This window comes from Culex pipiens, chromosome 1, assembly GCF_016801865.2.
Source record: "Culex pipiens pallens isolate TS chromosome 1, TS_CPP_V2, whole genome shotgun sequence".
NCBI classification, from domain to species: domain Eukaryota; kingdom Metazoa; phylum Arthropoda; class Insecta; order Diptera; family Culicidae; genus Culex; species Culex pipiens.
The window spans coordinates 57,289,352-57,313,334 of NC_068937.1; the positions used below are offsets into that span (position 1 = coordinate 57,289,352).

The 23,983-nt window shown below is 40.4% G+C and overlaps 1 protein-coding gene across 4 annotated transcripts; it reads left to right on the top strand.

Annotated features, from left to right (window-relative positions):
* Positions 1–149: 149 nt before the first annotated feature.
* On the top strand, positions 150–23,591 carry LOC120424516 (NADP-dependent malic enzyme). Of its 4 annotated transcripts, none has more exons than XM_039588671.2 (5): positions 150–365; positions 9,010–9,301; positions 21,344–22,277; positions 22,341–22,484; positions 22,545–23,591. In XM_039588671.2, the coding sequence occupies exons 1-5, from the start codon at positions 316–318 to the stop codon at positions 23,078–23,080; spliced, it is 1,956 nt and encodes a 651-aa protein (XP_039444605.1). In that variant the 5' UTR covers positions 150–315; the 3' UTR covers positions 23,081–23,591. The 4 variants fall into 4 exon arrangements, with proteins under 4 accessions (XP_039444605.1, XP_052562087.1, XP_039444606.1 ...); XM_052706127.1 differs by lacking the exon at positions 150–365 and adding an exon at positions 2,162–2,181; XM_039588672.1 differs by lacking the exon at positions 150–365 and adding an exon at positions 5,280–5,497.
* The last annotated feature ends 392 nt before the right edge of the window (positions 23,592–23,983 follow it).

Genomic DNA, 23,983 nt, shown 5'->3' on the forward strand with positions numbered 1-23,983 from the left:
TTGATTGTTTACTAAATCTCTTAATTGAGTTATTTCGATCAGCATTCAGTAATTTCAACTTTACTCTTCCTGTTACATTTTCATCAACAAATCAACAAAACCCGGTAGTGATCTTAACCATCCATTCATCAGTGCAGCCACCCAGATAAGCTCTCGCATAATCCACAAATCGCAACAATAAAAAGCTGATCAGGTGACAGTGAGATCGCGATCTCGATCGATCACCCTTAGCGCAGCAGGCCTCCTTCCGGTTACAGACCATCGCGCCGTCATCGCCTACCCAGCAAAGCCAACCAACCTTCATCCGCAGCAGTCATGGGCAACGCTTGCTCGGATTCCTCAAAAATCCAGTCGCCGGTACCCAGGTGAGTAATTTATTAGTTTTAGTCCTAATGAAACGTCATCTGTGCCTGTGTGTTGACTTCCGCCTGTTGTATGTGTGTGTGCGTGTGTGTGTTTACGCACAAGTAAACAACAACAACAACGCTAGCAATCACTCGGGTTGACCACAGTGTGCCGGTAATATGGTTCATTATTTTGTTGGCAGAACATTAATTTAATTTAAGTCAAACAGAACTGTAGTAGCGAAGAGTTGGTTGGTTAAGCTCAATCTGAGATTTAGAAGGTACCAATAGGTCCGAAGTGACGGTAATCCAAATAATCGATTGAAATTCGATTTGATTCAAGTTCAAGGTTCTTTTGCTCATGCCTCTTGAAATGTTTTGTTCATAGTCCGATCTCTGACAAATGGCCGGACTTTTAACATTTAGTTTAGAACGAGTTTGACTAATCTGTCCAATATAATCACGCACATCCTGTAACAACACGCAGTCATGACTCACTACACACGTGACCTATGACACACAATGTGTACTACTTTGCTGCTCCGCGTAGACACTCTGCAACTGAATAAGACAGTTCGATCACGATGGCATCTATATGTACAAAGATCGCAAATCGTTCTTGGAGGGAAAATCTCTGTAAAAAAAAAATCTGGGTGAATCAGGACACATGAGGTGAATTGGGCCAACTGTTGTAGCCAAGTTTCAACACAATATTTGAATATTTTCGATTGGTTTCCGATAGAATAGAAATTGATCAACAATAACAGTGCACCTGTTAAATTCAAGCTTTTAGGTGCTCTACAAACTGCTGTTTTGCTGGCAACTCACGTCCTATTATAAGTGCACTGATTTATGATAAAAATAGAGATATTTTTACAGTTCAATCGTACATAGAATCTAAGGACCATTTGTTTTTTAAGGTTATAAGAACAAATTGATATTGCAAAACTGCTTTATGAGCTTATAAGTTATCAGTGTTTAGTATAATCCAAAACAAATATTACAAAACGAAATTGAGTTGCAACAAAATCCAGAGAATTGCTCCCGTGTGAACTTCACCGACGCAGAGCAGCACGTTCGCTCTCGATCCTCGTCCTTGAAAGGATAGATCATAAAGCGTTTAAAATATATACATCACGCTGTGCCGATTTACCCTCGGAGCTTAAACGCGTGAAACAATGTACTATACTCACAAACCGCCTCTTAAATATGGCAGGTGCTGCCAATATATTAATGAGAAACAATCTTGAACTGTTTCGCAAGTTTGTTCAGCGCATGTAAAAGGCACAAGATATATTGCAAAACCGGTCACTTGCCAAAAGGCACTTTTAGGTCAGCTGAAATGTCAGAGGGGGTCTGACGTCAGGAACTGGAACCAGATCCACAACACAACCCCCTTGCGATCGTGGGGGTTGGCCCGATAATGTCGTTTAAGGGGCCCGCCCAACAGCGGTTTTTGAAATTGACATTTTGCGAAGGTTACCCTATCAAATAATGCGCACATCGATCGATTGCTGCTGCTGCACTGATGACGTTTGGGATTAACGTGATTTAATTGAACCCCAACACCACCTTCTCTAATCGGAACCACTCGAATGACAGGCGCAGTCACAACACTTATAGAATTACGGAGGGGCAAACGCGGTGTAAACACGTGACCTCCGGGGTGAAACTGAGAATGATTACCTACTGTCGATCTATGACCACAATGCGATCATGATCGGAGCATCATCCAGCGAGTGCCAGGAGGTTGGTTTTCTCTGTTAGTGCATCCTTGAAGGTTGAAATCGAAGGTTGTGTGCTCTAGTCTCTACAAAATATACTTTCTGAACATGTAGTAAGTAAATAGACTGAATGGAATATAATTAGGAAAAATTCTCGTATATTTGGCAGGTTAAGCACTCGCTCCTAACTCCATCTAATTGGCTGAGTTTAACTGTTTAAACAACTTATTGTGTAAAACTGTTGAAAGAAACTTGCTTACTTACTTCCTATTATACTATTTATAACTCGATTTCAGTTGATGAAACTGTAATTGAACGTCAAATTGCTGATATGGCAACATTAGAGGAACGATCGAGTTAGATGCTGTTCCCCAACGATCAATAAACTGTCGCAAACGATTTGAAGCACTCTATCGATCTTGTTTTTCATGCATATAAATTTTTGGCCGTATAAAGAGAGATTTTGTATTTGAAAACATATTTTAATTACACTTAACCCCTAGTGGCGGGTCACTTTTCCGTTTGTCACTTTTTAGTTTGTACCCTGTTAGTTTGACAAAACCAAACTTAACATTCCAACGCCCAAGGCTCCAAAAAAGTTGGAACGGTCACTTCAACTCGCTGGTTCTCGGGAATAACTCACCCAATCAAGACGGTTCTTTTTTCTAGTGATTTGTTAGGATGTCTAGATGATCCTAGAACTTTGCAGAACTCAATTTGATCAAATCTGTAATTTTTGTGATCAAAATCATCGTTTCAACTTTTTTTTTTCGCGTGTAGAAATAAATTCCCCAAAAATTCCGCGGCGGCAGTCTTTAAAAAAAAAGTTGGAACGATGTTTTCGGTCGCAGAAATTAGAGATTTGTTCAAATCAAGTGGAAACAAGAATCGTCCCGATTGGTTGAGTTGTGTTCGAGAACCATCGAGTTGAAGTTACCTTTCCAACTTTTTTTCGAGGCTTGGGCGTTCGTGTAAGTTGGACATGCGTTGGGCGTTCCAGTGTTAAAAAGTGACGACTTGTCACTTTTTACACGGGACTCACACTTACTATCAAACATAACGTGAGTGTGAGTTCTGTGTAAAGAGGGTGTCAAACTAAAAGGTGACCCCGTTTGTTTGACAACAATTGATGTCAAACCATCGAGATTTCAGTGTAGTGCACGGTCGTAGGGGTAAAAGTAAGATTACCAAATAGTTTGAAAATTTTTATTAAAATATTAAAAATAAGTAGGAAGCTTAGGACGCAGAAGTCAACTGTTTGAATATTTCTACCAAAATGTGTTTGAAAATCAATATTAAATACTAAATTAATTTGTTTGTACCCACCGGTAGTCGCGTACGTGTACTTTGTACACACTTTGTAGCGACACTTGTAAGAAATGCCAAAACTTCCCAAAGGTTAAATAAATAAAATAAATAAATAAATAATAGTAAATAATAGTTTAAAAGCATAACTCCTGCGCGTAAACGACGGTTTTAATGTTGCTACAAAACTAACATTGGGATACATAATTATTCATCTTATTTTGTCTAATGAACCTATTGGTCTATTTTTCGAAAAAAAAATGCCAAACCATGAAGGCCTGGACTGAGCTCCAGGTTGCTCAAAACTGTTATTTACAGTGCCATCCCGTTTGCAACACGATTTTTTAAAACAATTTTGCTTGCCAAAAGCAACTTCAATTTTTTAATTGTTCATGATAAATAAATTGGATCTGACCTACATGCCAGTGATGTTGAAAGTAAATGCATTAGTGGCCGAAATGCCGTGAACATTGTCGTTTTTGAAAAAAAACATCCTTTTTACGGGTTAAATCCCATTCAAAGTTCAATTGCAAAGCGCCAGCTCGTGTTATGTCCAATCAAGCTCATATTTGGGATTTGGACTCAGTAAGAGTACTTATTCTCTTTGCAAACATATTTTATTCATGAAATTTTAATTAATTAAATCATTTTTCAAAAACTAATTTAATCCACCAACGTAGCAGGTGCCTTCCTCACTATTTACCAAAAATGGGTGATATGATGAATTTGGACACAAATCTCATCTATTTTCATAAGATCATGAATGAAACAGATCACAAATACCACTTAAGTGGTCATAACTTGAGACAGGGTTGCCAGATCTTCAATGTTTTGGACTCGTTGGATTTTTTTTTTTGATTGCTAATGATATATAAAATGCTTGGACTTGAGTAGTGTTTTGGCCAGTTTTCTGACATCCGGATAAACACATTTTTACACATAACTTTTGAACTACTTATCGAAACTTTGAAAAATTAATAGTGCAGTATGGGACTCCGGTTTGGTTATGTATCCGAATCCTTGCGAACGGCGATGCTTTGGCGAGGACTTATTGAACTTATACCCATCGACGTGCCTTCCTCAGCAAGTTCCACCCACACAGCAAACAATTTCTGTGTAAAATCGCATGCAAAAGCATGCACATCACCTTTGTGAGAAAAAGCATGTAATATTGTATGCTGGGCCACTTTTTCCATGTTTGATTTTTTTCAACATAAAAAAACGGAAATCGATCAATAAACGGTACATTCAACGCAATTCTCGTACGATTGTACATCACTCATCCACTGGCCTCCTTTTCATTGTTGCTTACTCACAACTCACGTGATAATTACATAAAATTCTGCGAGTAGACAACACACTTCTGCACTACGAGCCTCCATTCTCATTATCGCAGCATTGACTATCTCCTCACTTCCATGCGTTCATCACCGCTAGAACACGATCCTCAACGACGCCTCGTACGACAGCCGCGTGCTCGATCGGATTCTGCTGAAGCAACTTTCCCCTGATCATTCTTACCGGTTTGAAGTGGATCGCTTCTGGGATCCCATTTTACGTCGTTAGCCATTTGAACCCGACAAGGACTTGGACGTGACGTCCTCAAAATAAAAACAGAATTGATCTTGACAGTGAATCGGGGGCACATGTTTCGATACGTCACACTTTTTTCCCGCACTTTGTACAAGAGACACCCTTGGGGAAACCTTAAGGAGTTGTCGGTTGTACGCCTCGTGTGTCGATCGATCGGTGATCACGCTGAGGATCCTTATCAAACGTATGGGGCAGGCAGACGGAAACAGAAGGTTATATGGCGTCTCGCTGGATTACGACACGACGGACTTATCAATCAGCTGTTCCTGGGGAAAGGTTCAATTTATAACCGGGCTGCAGTTAGAATCCCATTTCAGTTTGCATCGAGCAGTGAGTTCGTTAAGAGGTGCCTTGAAAGCATCCGGAATATATTCTCCAATATTTGGAGTGAGAAAGTTACGTTGATCGTACACTTTAAGTAAACTGTTGATCAGTTTGAACAATTGTGTTGTGTTATTAAGTGTAAAAAAGTTTAATAAGTCACAAAATGTCTACCAGAGTTTACGGTTACCCAACCATCAATATACCAAAGTAAGTCCATGTTTGCAAATGTTAAAAGTGCAAGTCATTCTTACTAACATAAAACAAAACTCATCCAAAACTGAACGAAACGTTTAATACGAAAGTGACTTTGCAAAGTGGTGTGTTTTTTGCAGCAATTGTTATGAAATTCAGTGTTCAGAAGAAGCCGACCAAGACTGGGTGATACACAGACAGGGAAACTTGATGAAAATGAGCGGTCACGGCTGGATTAACACTCATTAAGTGAAGAGCGCGCGCGCAAAGTCGTTGTTTCTAACCGGCTGACGTGACACGATTTGAACGTTGCAAACTAGTTGGTGGGTTCTTTGCAAGTGCGCATCGTGCAACGGCTTAAATTTTGAAACAGTTGTTTTTTTTGTTGTTAGCATGAACTGAACTATAAATTAATTTAAATGAGAAAATACATTGAAAATGTATCATACCTGCGTAACCTAATAATAATTGCAACAGAATATTTCAATATTTTTATTTAAGATTAGATTAAATTCTATCGCCTATTATGAATTTGAATTGAAAATTAATTGAAATTTCAGGAATTATAACTGTAAATATTGAAGAAAACGATCACTGCGCATTTTCGATTGAATGATCTTTTCAAAAAATCAAACAGTTAGAGACACAAAGTAATTACAACATGGATTTTAAAGAAATTTTGGTAAAACCAATCGAGTAAGATCTCTTCTGAACTATTTAAAGATATTTTTTGAATATAATTTTAAATAATAAATATTATTTATTTGTTTTCGAATCAAAATACAAAACAATCATTTTAATTAGAAAAAAATACATATTAAATATGAAAACTTTAGATTCGTGTTTTAAAATTCAGTTCGAAATGCAATATAAATCGATAATATTATAAATAAAACCATTTTCTTAACAAATATCAGACAAAATTATGACTTTTTAACAATTTTAGGTGAAATTTATAAGTATTTTGTTGAAAAGCTTGTAAACTTGGACATTTATTTTTTCCTAAAATTTATATCATCAATCTTAGTGATGGTACATTTGACGTAAAATTAAAATTTGTAAAATAGTCGAATATGATTCGAAATATTTGCTATCGCTACCCTCTACTGCCCAATTTTTTTTTCGGAGATTTTATTTTTTCCCGTTTTGAGGAGGTCATTTTGAGCAGCTTTTGTATTACGAAAAACTTCACTTCCTTTGTTTTATGTTTTCTCTAGTTTTATTTTGAAGTATTTTAATTTGAATTTATCTTGTTTAGTTTATGTTTGTTTTTGGTAGTATTTGGCCTACTCTACCATCTATTATCATTACATTTTGCCTAACTATTTTTTTCATGTTTTACAGTCACTTTTTCATATTTTGCCTTTCTTACTAAAGAAAGGTATACACCCAAAACTGGCAGCGCTAGTCCGAGAAAATGATGGTCTCGAGTCGAGAGAATAGTGGTACCATTCAAGGACGCAGAGAACACAGCTCGAGATGGGCGATAGAACTATTCTCTCGAGGTTCATTTGCAAAAAAAGTTCATCCGTCAAACAAAAAACCAAAAGTGTCGACAACGGGAATCGAACCAGAGACCTTTGATAAACCAATCCAATGACTTAGCTGCCTCGGCTACCACAGCTTGGTGACCAAGGAGAAGTCAGAAGTCGATGTATGACACTTGTTGGAGATTTATTGATTTAACTAACAAATGAACTCATTTGTTATGATGGTGTGAGTTGGTACCATTATTCTATCGATTTTGGCACTGAGCCCTCAATAAATTTTGAGAGAACGATTATCTCGACTCTGAATTTTGGGTGTAGGGTTTGCTTTTTTCTAGTTTTTCACATTTTCTGCTATAGAATGGCACCATTATCATTTAAACTGTAAAAAATGCGTAGATGCATAGTCTGGAACAAAAATTACATTTTTTCAAACATTGGCAAAGTCACATAAAACAAGTCAAACTTCCAACTATAAAACATTCAAAAAATTAAGAGTTGCCTGTTACAGTACCAAATCCTTTTTCTCAATATTTCATTACCGTCATGTTGACCGCCAGCTTGAATTTAAAATTTTCAAATCCCATTAGGGGCCAAACACCCTTAACGGAGCACATCAACCAGAGGTTTTGCATCAAGATTTTTGTATCTTCAGACATTTTAGTATCTTCAAAACTGCGGGACCTATCATATCATTTTTTATTCATTCCCTAAAGTACTATTTAACTATTTTCACAATCAGGGTGTAACAAGATTGGGTACGTAAGTTTGACAATTTTGGAATAAGAAGACAACAACTTTCTTAGTTGCTGTGCACCCTTAAACAAATTTAGTTCAAATTGCTAGATATTCATCAAATTTAATTCATAATTGCTAGATTTTCATCATAAAATTATACTGTATTAATCTTATTATCCAACCTCAACACGTGGGCAATCAGCGCGCTGTGTGTCATAGCGTGTGTCAACGCAAAACCCAAACAGATGTACACGATGTGAGCAAAGCAAAAAGTTTATTCAACAATACCAAACACAAATTCGCACTCTCTCGCGATCTCGCACGAGGTGGCGTGATATGATGCGATCGAAACATATGCTCAGAGACGCAAAAATGCATTCTTTTGAATTGCAATTTTCTGTTTGCAACGAACTTTGTTCAATATTATGAGTTGCTTTTTCCAAAACGCCAAACTGTTTTAAATTGTTAAGTTTTTGGCATGCAATGAGTTACATGTTACACGGCCAACTCTTTTCACTTCACATGCTGACATGTTTGTCCTTCCTGTCCAAGTTCTTTGAACTCCTCAACTCCAGAGTCAGCTGGCGTCATTCACGACATGACGATGCAAAAAAAAATCAACACTATTTCCAGTGACGAAAATTCAATATCAACTGATAAAATCAACCCGGACGGACAGCAAGTCACACAATTGAATGGCATGGCTCTCTCACTCTCCCAGTTTCTTAATCTCTCTCATGAATCCAAGCTCACCAACACTAGTTGTTCTTCAATGAATCGTTCAAGAGAGTGCAGTTTTGATATCCAACGTGGGTTCAGGAGTGTGCGTGACTTCGTTCACAAAACATATGATTTGCGGGGCTTACATTTCCAAAGGGCCTAAACAAGCGGTTTGTTCGATGGTTGCGGAGTTTGTCACAGCCGACTACAACAAACTTCCACATATTGATATGTCCGGAATGCGCAAACAATGATGCGCAGTAGGCTGCCTTCTCTCTGTACATCTCCGTGATAACAGATTGGGGGTGTGTAACCCGAATGGTGTTGTTTCATTCACTCCAATGCGGGTTTTGAAAGAAAATGTGAACAAACAAATGACGTTCACAACATATGACATAAATGGTTCTGTGATATAACCGAGGGGGCACTTTTTCGACCGACGTTGACCAGTGCGAACGGATACTTAGTCCGCTGGACCAGTTTCATAGTGAAATCTCGAATTAGGGACCAGAATTAACCCTCCGAAATGTTGTCACGCTACAACCAACTAATTCGCTACTCGATTCCTCTGCAATCTTTCAGTGGTAGATACCAGCCTGAGAGCGTCGTCAGTGGAAAAACTCACACCACAGCAGGCGGCGGCGGCCAGTACCGAAACGGTCACCGTGCCGCTCCGAACTCGGCAGTCTGTAGCGAACTGTCAAGCGGCAAGGAAGCAACCCTCCTGAACAACAAATCTCCGGCAACGGGTACTCCCAACTACAGCACCATGGCAAGTAGCGATCGTCTCGGCCAGTGGCCCGCGGAATCCGACGGCGAAGTGGCCGGAGAGGTGACCGGATTCGCACGACTCCGCAACGGACGCTTCAATAAGGTGAGTGGCAAAGTTCCTTTCCTTTCCCTACTTGGGTGCTGACCGTGGCCACCGAACCATTACGAAATCGATCGGGTTCCTTTTTTGTGAGGAAGACTGCGGAACCCCCGTTTTATTGACCGGAAAATTCCACCCCATCCGCACTCAAACAAAAAAAAAAGTGTACAGTCATTCCCGTCCAATCGATAGTGTCAACTCATTAGCATTTCAATCAGGCACCTCTAGATTCCCCTTTAAACCATTAGAATAGATTTGTATAAAATATGTTCTTTTCGGGTTGGCCTCCCCTTGACCTTGTCCTACTTCGAAGGTTGAATCGCGGCCTACTGAGTCGCGTTCCTCGCCCAGAATCGACCCAAAAACCAAATATCGCAATATTTCAGCTCAATTAAACTCGGTTGCGACAAAAACGAAAACATTTCATCAATCGACTCCACTCAGCTGCTGCAGTTTTTGATTTTTTCGTCATGTTTTCTCGACGCTTCGCGTCTTTCACGCCAAATTCACGAGTCGAAAAGGTTTTTCCACCACATTTTCATTGTGTGCCTCTTTCTCCGCTCCGTACTTGCGCAAATCGATTCAAGAGAGCTGCCTGTCTGTCGCGTAGATATGTTTTGTTGTATTTGAGCTTGGGAGTTTACACACCGCCACAGCGTTCATTCTGACGATTTCTGTTTTGATATCTCGTCTAGCACACATGATATAAAAGTTCCGCGACTGTGTCTTCTGCGTGTGAATAACATGTTACAGCAACGAGTGTCGTCGTTCAAATGTTTGTAAACTAAATGCCACGATCGGGAAAGTTGTCCATTAAGTTGGGCCCCGAATTTGACCGAAATAATGCTAATGGAAAGGCGCAATGACCGAACTGCTAAGAGGTCACCAACGTCAAGAGCTGAGACAGACATAACAGTGTAAAATTCAAAATTTTGAATGAGTAAACTGGGCAAAACGGGGCTATAAATTTGAAAATCGTTACACACATTTTATTATTCTGAGTCTGTTCTTACGTAAAACCAACAAAGAAAATCATTTTTTTTTTAAACTTAAACATAGCTTAAATATCTGTTCCCATCATCGTGTCCCAATTCGTCTAAAATCGTTTTTTTTAACGCGGCAAATCAGGATTAAGTTTTTAAGAGAAAAGTAATGCTGGGAGCACTTGCCGGTCTAATCTAGTCCGTCCCATATGTAAAACAGCAAACCAAGAAAAAAGCAAGGCAAATTTGTTCCGCCCTTTAGGCTACGTGTTAGGATTTCACGAAAAGGTAAAATTTTCTGCGGTTTCCTGGAATAAACTACTAAATTTTATTGATTTTTTTTCTGATAGTTCACATGATTCAGAACCAAACTGCATCATTAACTCAAAACTACAAATATTTGAAAATGTCTAATTTTCAAGGGAAGGTGTACAATACGGCCCATGTTCCCATATGCAAAAACAGCAAGCTAAGAAAAACGCATTTGAAGTTTGTCCCACACATAAGGCTAGGTGTTGTTCACAAAAAAAATAACTAGAATCCCTCCTGATTTCTAGAACAAAGTACCGTCAACTATGGTTAATCGGGACATATGGGGCGAATTGGGACAGCAGTTTTAACCATGTTCGAGCACAACATCTTGATTTTTCTTATTGGCTTTGATTAGAACAGACTCAGACCAACAAAATGTGTACATCCGTTTCCAGAATTTAAAAGCTTTAAGTGCTCTGAAAACTGCTTTCCCTATTCAGACTGTAGTCCCGATTCGCCCCAGATGACGGTACTGGATGTTGGAAGCTTTTCTGAAAGAGCTCACGATTCTCAACCAAACTGCATAAATAACTCAAAAGCGATGAAAATGCATATCAGACATAAAGGCAGAATACCACCCTAATGAAATTCTATAACTGTAAAACAATTGGTTTTTCATCAAAACAGTTGGTTTTTCATCAATTGTTTTACATCAATATGTAGCTGTATCCTATTCCTCGTTTGGTCCAGATCAAAATTCAGCATAAACCCGACATGTGGGATGAAACGGAGAATTGGGACAACTGTTTTAGCCTTGTTACTGCACAATATTTGGATATTTTTGATTAGTTTCGCAAAGAACAGACACAACAACAAAAATAGTACATCGTTTTCCAAATTTCAGTGCTTCAAAAACTGCCCTATTCAGACAGCAGTCCCGATTCGCCCATTTTGACGATACTGATATTGGTGAACATAAATAAGACAGAAACAATTATGCAACAAAAACGTTTTCTCAAGTAAAAAACTTATAGTTTATCGCCCAACTTTCGAAATGTGTTAGCAAAGAATAAAAAAATGCCTTATACATTATGACAGTTATGCTACAGCCAAAATTGGCAAAATATCAATTAATTCATGACACTTTTTTTCCTAAATATGTAGGTCTTTTTCTGGTCTGTGGTCCCAACATTCAAAATTTGTTGTAAAAATACCTTAAAAGGATTTATTTCATTGATACTACATAAGTTTGGCCCCATGACTTTTGGGGAAAAAATGGAAAGGGGGAGGGAGGGGTTGGTAAAAACTTGAAATAATATTGAAATGGCATAATCCTCCTTTAACATTCCAACGCCCAAGGCTCAAAAAAAGTTGGAACGGTAACTTCAACTCGCTGGATCTCGGGCATAACTCAACCAAACGGGATGATTCTTTTTTTTCAGTGATTTGTTAAGATGTCTAGATGATCCTAAAACTTTGCAGAGCTCAATTTGAAACATCGTAACAGATTCCAATAGAAAAACTTTTCAAAATAAATGCTGAACAGTTCATCATTGAAATGGATGCTGAAAAGTTGAACTTTTAATAATTCTTTTCAAAATTACAATTCCTTACAATTCCTTTCAAAAAGTGTTTTCCAAAATTGCAAAAAAAAGTTGTATGGAACTCGTTGCAAAACTTGATTTTTTCAGCACTCGTTGTATTTATTCAACTCGGTGAACCTCGTTGGATAAATGTACGACGCGTGCTGAAAAAATCTTCTTTCTGTAACTTGTTGCATAAACTACTGTTTTAACTAAAAAAAACTCGTATGACACAGAATAAAAAAAATCCGGTCTGTGCCGTATTTTACCTCCTCAGACGCCTCCTTGGATTCTGTTCTTATAAATAATCACAAAAAATGAACCTCAGTAAATGATCGGATGATACACGAAACTTACGTTTATAAGTCTGGCCTAATGTTTTAAAGAAAATTGTGGAGTTATATAGTTTTGCCAAGCTTAAAAAACCATTTAAACATGTTTTTATGTTCAACTTATACATCAAGTCTATCAAGCACTGCTCAATTCCTTTCTAAAAATTTGCTCAGCTGTTTTCGGCCTGAAATTTACCTGTTCCTTTTCCCCCCTTAGCAACTATTTTTAAGCTAGATTGGGACAGACACAATCTCATTGGGGCGTAGAACCGTACTGTAGTTTGCTTCTTTTTTTATTGAGGTGTGCAACATAAAGGGGAATGGAACCCCAAAATAAAGTGTGAATAACCCAAATCAAACAACTCGCAAATGGATTCAAAGGTGTCAAACGGAACATAAAACGAAAGAGGCTTTTCAAGTTGTGACTTCATCAATTGAGAATAACCCGAGCGATTATTCACTTTACGGGCACGACGGGGCACTTTCATTCAAAACGGATTAAGTTTCCCACGCCAAGTCCTTGCAGCTAACAAGGCGCTAATGGCTCAATCACTGCGTATTCGGTTCAATGGCGGCCACACAGCAGATACTGTGCAGTCCGAAAAATAACACTCGGAAATTATTAAATCCCACGACAGAGAGCGATTATTATCATAATTGGATTACCGCACTCATACACATTAACTAATCGAAGTAGAACATTCTAAGGTCAAACTAAGCACCCGGGCACTAATCAAAATTCTTAGCTATGTGCCTGTTTGAAAATGTACTAAGGGTTTTGAGAGAGCAAAAAACACTCTTTTCATTTGGTAGTCCAATTCTATTCTAATTGATTCAAATTAAGCGCTGCACCTTTGAAAAAAAAACGGAGAACTTTAAATTTGATTAAAAGTCGGTTCGAACTGCTTCGAGCATCTCAGGGGACACACGTGTGAACTAGTCATAAAAAATGCTGCTTTAATTGGATAACCTGTATTAATCTTGGCAGCACAGGTGCGCTGCCGAACGACACTGACTGTGCTTGTTTGCATGCTTATATATGCATAATAAGGGCAAGTACTGAAAGCTGCGTGGTTAGTTCCTGCCTTAGGCGCAGCGATTACGGGCCAGCCCGGCCGACTAACGTGACGCATTAATGGTTATGGTTAATAAATTAATCGAGATTAACTTGAAGCTGATGGGACCAACCAGGCGCAATTTATCGCTTAATCTGGGCTGAGAGTTTTAGAATTTAAACGTGGAAAGAATGTTTAAATTCGTGTTTGTTTTGTTTGATTAGCTATTTTTTATCATTTTGAATGTTATTTTCTGGATGAAATATGCCTTAATAGGTTGAATTAAAAAAGCACTTATCATCGCCATATGGAGATTTTGATGTTCAAATAAAGCTCCAAAAATACAATTTAGGCCATAAACTTACCAGCAACAACACCACCTCGAGTAAGCACGCAAATTGATGCCATTTACTGGCCAGAAAGAACAAATTTAATGCACCTTTGATCATAATTTCTGTTTGCACACACATCCACACGCAAGATGGGAGCTTAACCGCTTAACGAAAGTCGCCATCAATATCTTTTCACTTGCACTAACGTTTTCATAGCGCTTGAAATATGAAATTGCTTCCAACTACCGGCAACGTGTTCTTTTGCATGAAAAATAATCTCGAAACATGTAATTAATTTGCAAGCGCTTTCAAAAAAACAATCGCGCCAAGTCACTTGACGTTTATACCTATTCAAATCGAAGGCTAAAGAAAACCGAGCGAGAGGCAAAGGGAGCGTTCTTTTATTACGTAACGCAGTAGGGGGGGAGGGGGGGGTCGGAGGCCGTGTTACGCTCTATACATTTTTTTTAAAATTTGTATGGAAATTTTGTTACGAGGGGGGAGGGGGTCTAAAAGTCCGATTTTTCGCGTTACGTAATAAAAGAACGCTCCCAAAGGCAACTAAAGAACAAAGGGTGGCCACCAACACCACAAGCCGCGCCTGATGAAGTGAGCCAGTGATGCCAGGAAACTTTCTCTATAAATGCCACATTTCGTGAATGTTCGCTTAAAATTTCGTCACAAATGGCAGCACTAGGCTGGAAGAAAAAACAACTCAGTCGAAAATAGAAATGTTGCTCTCCTGGTTGGTGTACAGTAGTTGTTCGGTAATTGGGCGTTGTTTAACTGGGCTGCTTTTTAACTGGCGCAGTTAAAAAGCAGACAAACGTCAAAAAACTAAAACAAATCGAAATGACCGAGGGGTTCATGGATGCAAAAACATGTTCAATAAATAAAAAAATATCAATCTTTTATTTAATTTCAAGTATTAATTATTGAAATATGAAAAGTAAGCATTGTAAATAAATTTGAGTAACTTTTATTTTTTATATTTCATCTGGAAAATAATATGCATCGTTGGTACCCTCGTAATTTTTCGTTCAGTCCAGTTAGCGAGCAGCCTTCGGTGACTGGGCTACGTTCTCAGCCCAGTTACCGAACAAGTACTGTACTTGGTTTTAGTAAATTAATTCATGGAACACTCCAGATTATCCAGCATCATTCAAACCCGGCCGCTTATTGAGCTTAAAATGCGTATATTTCTCCCATACATCCTCAGTAGACTGACATGAGTAAAAATATCAGGGATTTATCTCTACCAGGCCTACTGTGTAAAGATAGATGATGAAAAAGATGATTCGTTAAATTGGTTCGAGTTTGAGCACAAAATAATGTTCAAATAGCAATACATTTTTGAATTTACAGGTAGAAAAAAACGCAACTAAAAACAAAACCATGTTCCAAAATTCACAAAATCTCAATTATAACAAACAATCTCTGCACCACCAAAACCCCTTCGTCATCGTGAATTGCATCCAATTGTGCACTAATCAGTTGAGGTAACCGCGCGCCAGACATGGTGTTCGCAAACTGCGGCCAAGGTCACCCAACTGATCTCCCGGCCCGGCCGTAACGGTACCAAACTCTCACTCGATCGCCGGCGTGCCGAATTATTTATGATATCACGTGTGCGTTCGTGTGTTTCGTAGTGGCTGCGACGGCGGCGGCTAATAAGATCAGTCCACTTGAAACATATCCACCAGCTGTCTGGGGTTGGTGCCTCAAGACGCGATCGCGTGGTCATGCGCCAACGCCAAAGGGTCGTGCCAGAGAGCGCGTGTGCGCTTTTTTTCCCCGCGCGCACCCAAGCTCTCAAGATCACTTAGAGGTCGAAGCCGTTGCGATGCGTTGCCTGCGTATGTCCAGTTGAATTTCGTAAAAAGAAGCAAAATTGAAACAATTGGTGGGACTGTGATGCGAATGGGATGATTATCGTCGTGTTCACCATCACGCCGCCGGAAGGACAAAGTGACCCCGAAATTGAATCATTGCCAGTGTCATTGTTCGTTGAATGAGATAAGATAAACCAGTTCGGTTATGGATGTTCAAATTGATGCTGATGGGAAGATGCTTACTCGAAGAAAACAGCTGATTTTAGCTAATCTCAAATATATTCAGTATATCTGTGCTATCAGTTGGTACACACGGTAACAACAAACACCCCGACATGACACTCACTGGTGTTTGATAAGCCGTGTGACGTGATATTTAATGAATGTACCAGAAGGCATCAAACACAGATGCTCGTCATGTGGTGTGATTTGCTGTCAATAATTGCATCAGATAGATGAAATCGATCCTTTCCAAATGTAGCTCGGGGTTCGAGCACACAAAGACCTCTGCCTCCGAAACGACAAATAAGCACTTATCGTATCGTTTATATTTGCATTCTCAAGCATTGGTGTTCAAGAGTTTAATTATGATAATGGGATGGGATACGGCACTTCAGGTGTAGCGGTTTATTGCCGTACAGAAGAACTATTTTTGGAAAAAGTAAACGGTTGCATTTTGAAGCATCCAAATTTATCCACTACAGCCCGATTACGAGTCTCTACACGGAGAAAAAAGTGTTCCCAAAATCGTGAACAAGTGTTTATGAAAATGGAAACCTCGAACAAAGTGTTCAAATCCCATGGTACGATTTTGAAAAACGTACCATGAAATTTGAACACTTTGTTCGTGGTTCCCATTTTCATGAACGCTTGTTCACGATTTTGGGATCTCGTTTTTCTTCGTGTAGTCTGAAATTTGAAATTTTCAAATTCCCCAAGCAAAACATTCTGACCCAGGACGGTACAGAAATTCCCAGCACAAAAAGTAAACAAAAATAAAAAGAAATTAAAAAAAATAAAAAAAGAAAGAAAATACATAGGGGAAAGTGAATCATCTTATTCCAGGTCTTGACTGAGACTTTGATAGAAAAAGTTTTTAAAAATTCTGTTTTTTAATGTAAAAAATTGATTTTAAAATTTTTGATTTTTCGTACGTTCTGCTCAACTAACAACCCGTTGGGGCAAGAGGAACAATGCATGAAAAAACATGCTAATTTACTAACAATTGAACTATTATCACTTAGATACATCAGATTAGGATGTATTTGAAACGTTTCTTTCATTTTTAGATTTAAAAAAATAATATTTTACTAAAAATTTTACCGTTTTTACGAAAAAAAATTATTACTTAGATGATAAATAGTAAATTTTCATGATATTATTATATCGTGTATGGACAATTTTGACATAGGACTATGTCTCTACTTACTATATTGGGGGCCAGTTCAGAAATTCGATCCAAAGCGTCACTTTTAAGTGTTAAAAAAGGGGACATTTTGAACGCTTATATCAGGGGTGACCAAAGTATGGCCCGCGGGCTAAACGTGGCCCGCGAGGTGATATTTTGTGGCCCGCGGACCCATTTTGAATGATCATGTAAAATGGCCCGTTGACCACATGTAATTTTATACTTTTTTTTCAAAAATAATGTTTATTTTAAACTTTTTTATGCTAATCTCTTTAAATTTTTTTGTTAATAAAAAAACATGATTTATCATTATATTGATCCCCACTTTAGGATACAAATAATTTGTTCAAAATATTTTACAATTAAAACAATTTTACACGTTTCAATGTGAGTGAAACTAGTAAATATCGTCAAAACATTTCAGAAATATTCAAAAAAAGTTCAAGTTTGACTTAAGTAGAATTCTGTAATAGTCGCAAAAATAAAAGTTTTCTTTATTAATTTGCAAGTCTTAATGACCCTTTTATGAACTGACCCTCAAACTTACATTGCACTTCCTTCGGGATTCGAACTCATTACAGATAGATAACTAATCTGATTGACTACCAACTGATTCAGGCAGACAAAATGTGGAAATCGGGAGATCAAGTTTGTTGTAAATATTTTACAAAGCTTTCGTCGATCAACCAACCCCTCCACCATTATTAAAAAATTGGCTCGAAAAACCAGGAGCAAAAATATATTTTCAAAAAACTTAAAAACTAAAAAAAATGAAATTTCAGTGCAATCAGCTGAAATCAATTAAATATGCATTCCTTTGCATTTAGAATCATTTGAGCATGTTTGGGTTTATTTAAAATAATTTAAATTTTAGCGAATTTTGGATGGAAATAAATGTTTTTTAGCTATTTTTTTTAGTCGAATCTTTTTTTTAAATTATGATTGCAGTTCAACTATACGGAAGCATAAAAGATTTTATAACATTTTTTTTTTTTTCGTTGAAATGTTGAAATTCTGGCTCTCAACGATTTTCCATTAGCCACACTTAACTTATATATAACTTATATATAATAGTATACTAAAATATATATAACATTCCTAAAAATGGATAAAATATCGTTCTTTTTTCTGTAAAATTGTCCTTCGTACTGTTTGCAACAATGCAACTACATTAGTTTTTTTCATTTAGACATGACAGTTTAGAGCAAATTGAAAATATTTTTTACACTATTTTACACCTCCTGATGACTCTTGGGCTCAAGTTATGGATCGGTCAAGATGTGCTGTGTCAGGAATATATTATGGGCACTAGAAATTGATTTTTTTTTATTCACTAATTTATTTTTATTAGGTCCTCTTCGGTACGAGACCTGGTTAGGACCGGGGATCAGATACATAAAATAAAATAAAAAATAAATAAATACACTACGGCCGGAGTTAATCCGCACCGAACTTGCGGGACATGGTGCCGACCACCCTTTCCTGGTCCGAGCGGGTCTTGCAACTCCTCAGCTGCGCGGTAAACTCGTAGAACATCTTCCACAGCTCCCCGAGGAACATCTTCCACAGCTCCTCCGTGCTGTAAAGCACCTCGGCTCCTTTCGCCTTGAGTTGACCACCGGCACGAGGGCCAGTGTTTCCTTGACTGCTTCCTGCATCAGCTGCGGATTGGGGTTCTGTTGTCTTCAGCTTTTCCGGGATCGGGACCGGAACCGGCAGCGGAGGGAAATCCGCCGCGGAGAACGACGGTACAACCGGACTCTGTTTGTCCTTCTTCCATGCTGGCGGTTTCGGCTTGGACGCCTGCTGCCTCGACTGGATGAACTGCGCACGTTTGGGGCAACTACGGTCCAGACCCTCGTGAGATCCAGAGCAATTAGCACACTTTTTGGGTTGAGCTACTTCGACTTTACATTGTTCCGTTTTGGGGAATCGCCCACAGTTGTTGCATCTGCTTTTGAGATAGCAATTCTTGGCTCCGTGTCCCAGGCGGAGGCAATTCCTGCACTGGGTCACGTTGGGTTGCGCATTCCGGTAGGCCTCCCATCGGACGATGACTGGTCCCATTTTCTTCATTGCACTCAGCTTCTTGAGGTTCGTGTGACCCTTGGGAAAGAAGACAATGTAAGGGGTTTCACCCACGGTGGACTTTTCCCTCCGCTTGATGGCCTTCACATCCAAAACATCAAGGTTATGATCCTCCTTGAGTCGATCCTTGATAATCTCCACATCCACTTCTGGGAGTCCTCGTAGAACGACCCGGTGGGATTTTTCGCTTCGTCGATCGAGCGTATAGAATTGCACTTTGTACAGAAGCAGCAGCTCTCGAACGGTGTTAAATTCCTCCACGGAAAAACACGTCACTTTTATTCCGCTCCGGGTCAGCTTGTACTCCGGTTTCACTTTGCACAGGGCCATTAAATCCAGAAATCTGTTAAAGCCCAAGTTCGTTACCACCAGAGGTGGTTGCTTTTGTTTACCGGCAGATTTTCTGGGTTCTGGAACCGCCGGGGCGTCTCCTCCTCCTGCTGCACTGGCATTGTTGTTGTTTTTGTCGCCCACTAGCGCGCTGAATTTGTTGCTGTTGAGCAGGGTCTTCTCAACTTATTCTCCTTCGATTACGATTCCAGTGACCTCGCTGGACTTCTTTCGCTTCTTATTCCCGCGGACGGGCCGAAAATCTTCCTCCTCGGAGGATTCCTCCACCTCCATCCGTCAAAAACTACCAAGCACGCGAGATGACAACACGAGCAAAACACGTCTGAACTTGTCGCTTGCTGGCGACTGAATGTAGAAATTGATATCTTGACGAAAATTAACCTCTCTGTCCTGAGTTACACCCTGATTTTAGACGCATTTTTGGGGAAATATATCGTTTTTTTAACTGCAAATCGAGATAACATCAGTTTTCACCGATATAATATTTTGGGAATTGATTTTTCTGACTCAGAATAGTCCCTCCAACAACGTCCAGAAGGAATTTCCGAGGTGCATGCAAGTTGCATAATAATCCCCTTCTTACCCACCGTGCCCCACAAAAACGCCCTTGAAACGATATTTTGACAAATAAATAACATTGTATTCAAAATATTAATGAGATTCATACATAGCTATTTTGTTTTTTTTTTTTTTTTTTTTCTTCAAAATAATCTGAGTCAGTTGATTCTACTGAATCATACCACCCGACTGAAGTTTCCTCGAGTAGTTTTTGGAGATTCCCAAGCGTGTCAATCCGCTGTTGTTGTTGCCAACCGCGATAGCGATAGCTTACACCAACTCTTGAACTGTGTTGTGTGGAGTGCTGACACAACTTCCGATGACGCCGGCAGACACGATGATCTCGCATTTGCGTAATTGTCCTCGCGAGCCACGCACGCCACCACGCCAGGTGTGAGCAAACCTTGTACCTAAGGTGATCAAGTGAATGATCATCAAACAAAAACACAACCGTCGTCACATTTGGACAAAAGTGAGATTCTAATGAGATGCTTAACATCCTGTATGGATCAATACGACGAGGGTCGATTTGAATGTGATTTTGCAACAGTTGTCTCGGCGCTTTTGACAGTAAATTTTTACGACTTCCTTTCGCCCGATAACGAAGATATAGTCATTACACGATCACGCTTCTGTGAGGCAGACATTTCAAACCCAACTCCCCAATCACTATAATCAGATTAAGCACCGGTGCGACACCAACGGCAGCTACGACGGATGACCCAACCGCAGTAGGCTAATAGTGCATCCATGGCACACTGCGCGGTGAGGTGTCGCCGCGTTCGTCCGTCCATGTGGTAATTGATTGCGTGTCGAGTTAATTGATTTATAATTTGATTGCGCTTGATTAGTGGCTCATTAACCGCGCACTGTGGTGATTAACAGTTTGTGAGTCCCAACCTTCGCACCGTGTCAGTTGTCGGTCGGAGCGATCTGGGTGGTCCACCCAGTAAGGTCTGTAATCATACCAAAAGTGTCACCGGAGGGCAGGACTACTCTAGATGGGTAGTGATTAGGCGCTGTCAGCTGCAAAACTAGAACCAATGCATATTTCATAATGGGCGAAATTCCATCCAAAACAAAAGACATTCCATGATTCGTCATCAACCTGTTTGGTCATGGTCACGGTCAGCAAGCGCTCCACTTGCGCTTTCCTTTTGCCCTCCCATCAACAACTCGTCTCAAGACGACCAGATTTGCTTTCGATCGCAGCAACCGTAGTATTGCATAACTGCTTCACCACCATTTCTTTCTATTTATCTTTTGCGCAGGGTCTTGCGTTTTCGATCGAAGAGCGCCAAGCTTTGGGAATCCATGGCTTGCTGCCAGCCATAGTCCGCAGTGAAGAGGAACAGGTTCAGCATTGTCTGACTTTGCTGAATCGATACGAGAATGACCTGGACAAGTACATCTACCTGGTTGGGCTGATGGACCGTAACGAGCGGTTGTTCTACAAGGTGCTCGGATCGGACATTGGCAACATGATGCCGCTGGTCTACACGCCGACCGTGGGGCTGGCCTGCCAGAAGTTCAGCATGATCTACCAGCAGCCGAAGGGCATGTACATCACGATCAACGACAAGGGCCACGTGTACGACGTGCTGAAGAACTGGCCCGAGAAGGACGTGCGCGCCATTTGCGTGACCGACGGTGAACGTATCCTGGGATTGGGAGATTTGGGCGCCAACGGCATGGGGATCCCGGTAGGAAAGCTGGCTCTTTACACGGCCCTGGCAGGAATCAAGCCGCATCAGTGCCTGCCAGTCACGCTGGACGTGGGAACCAACACGCAGAGCATTCTGGACGATCCGCTGTACGTGGGTCTGCGCCACAAGCGCATCACCGGTGACGCGTACGACGAGTTTATCGATGAGTTCATGGAGGCTGCCGTCCGTCGGTTCGGCCGCAATTGCCTGATCCAGTTCGAGGACTTTGGCAACTCGAACGCGTTCCGCTTCTTGGACAAATATCGGGACAACTACTGTACTTTTAACGACGATATTCAGGGCACTGCGTCGGTCGCCGTTGCAGGTCTGTTTGCTTCGCTGCGGGTCACCAAGACCAAGCTTAGCGAGAACAAGGTCGTGTTCCAGGGTGCCGGCGAGGCCGCCCTCGGAATCGCTGAACTGTGCGTGATGGCCATGCGCAAGGAAGGCATCAGCGAGCAGGAAGCTCGCCAGCGAATCTGGCTTGTTGATAGCAAGGGTAATGTCATCTTTGTTCTTGTCGTGTACTTCATAAGCTTACAAGGTTGTTTATTTACCGCAGGTTTGATCGTCAAGGACCGCCCGAAGGGTGGAATTTCCGGCCACAAGCACCGCTTCGCGCACGAGCACGCCCCCATCGATACGCTGGCCGAGGCGGTCAAGGAGCTGAAGCCGACGGTCATCATCGGAGCCGCTGCCATTGCAGGTACGATAACGAGGTTGACTGAACTTACGTTGATCTAATGACACTTGCCCTTCCTCGCAGGTGCCTTCACCCCCGAAATCATCCGCTCGATGGCCGAGTTCAACGAGCGCCCCATCATCTTTGCCCTGTCGAACCCAACCAGCAAGGCCGAATGTACCGCCGAGCAGGCGTACGAGCACACCGACGGACGGTGCGTGTTCGCGTCCGGTTCCCCCTTCCCGCCCGTCACCTACAAGGGCAAGACGTACCACCCGGGCCAGGGCAACAACTCGTACATCTTCCCGGGTGTGGCGCTCGGAGTGATCTGCGCCGGGGCGGCCACCATCCCCGAGGAGATGTTCCTCATTTCGGCCCAACGGTTGGCCGAGATCGTCACCGACGAGGACCTGGAACGGGGCAGCCTCTACCCGCCGCTCGAGCTCATCCAGGACTGCTCGATTAAGATTGCCGTCCGCGTCATGGAGTACGCGTACGCGAACGGACTGGCCTGCACCAAGCCGGAACCGAGCGACAAGGAAGCGTTTATCCGCGCGCAAATGTACGACCTGGGCTACAAGTCGGCCCTGCCCGCTATCTACCCGTGGCCCAAGCTGTAAAGCGCGATGAGAACCCCTCATCAAATGTATATTTTTTGTTCATTTCGTACGTTCTTCGTATTTGCTTAGCAAGATAAAATCACGCGGGTTTTTCGTTTCAAATTAGGCTCAATTATTGCAAAAAACTAAACTAAACGATGATGTGTACATTATTTTGCTGTTTTGTTTTATACTGTTTAGTTGTTTATTTAAGTTGAAGTGATTTCGAGCAACCACGCTCACTATTTGTTTTCCATCTATGTTGTGTATTATTGTCCTTGCTTATTTACAAACAAACAACGTAAAAAACACTCATCATTTGTGTATGTACCTTCCGGTGCGCGTCACTTTCATGCAACACACAAAATACTTTTTAACAAAAATTGTAATTTATTCGAACCACCACAATATATAAATAACTAATAAGTCAATGTTGATACATAAATGGTAAGATATCTGATCAACAGTTAGCTGATTTATGGTACTACAAAAATATATGAATATATGTGTAAGTGGCTATCAAGTTGGTAAATCGACGCCTTTTTATTTCTTACAATAACTATGAAAGAATCCCTAAAAGAACTGAAGTAGCTATTACACTACAGCAATGCCTGAAATTGTTTGTACACACGTCAGCCTTCATACATTTTGCCTTGTTTGTGAGTTTGGCAAACTGTCAAACACGAAAAAGTGCGAGTTTGTTTGTTTGTTTGCAGTTGTGTAATAGCTCCATCAAACTCATTTTTTTCTGTTCTATTCCGGACGTAAGAAATAAACACATCTCCAAAATTTCTTCGATACGTCGTTGCTTTATCACTTGACAAGAACTCCTTTGCTTCCACTTTGTAAGGTTATCAAGAGGTGACATGCACAACTTCTAACCTGAACTACAGTCGCTCACTTTTTAGGGAATGTCATTCACGT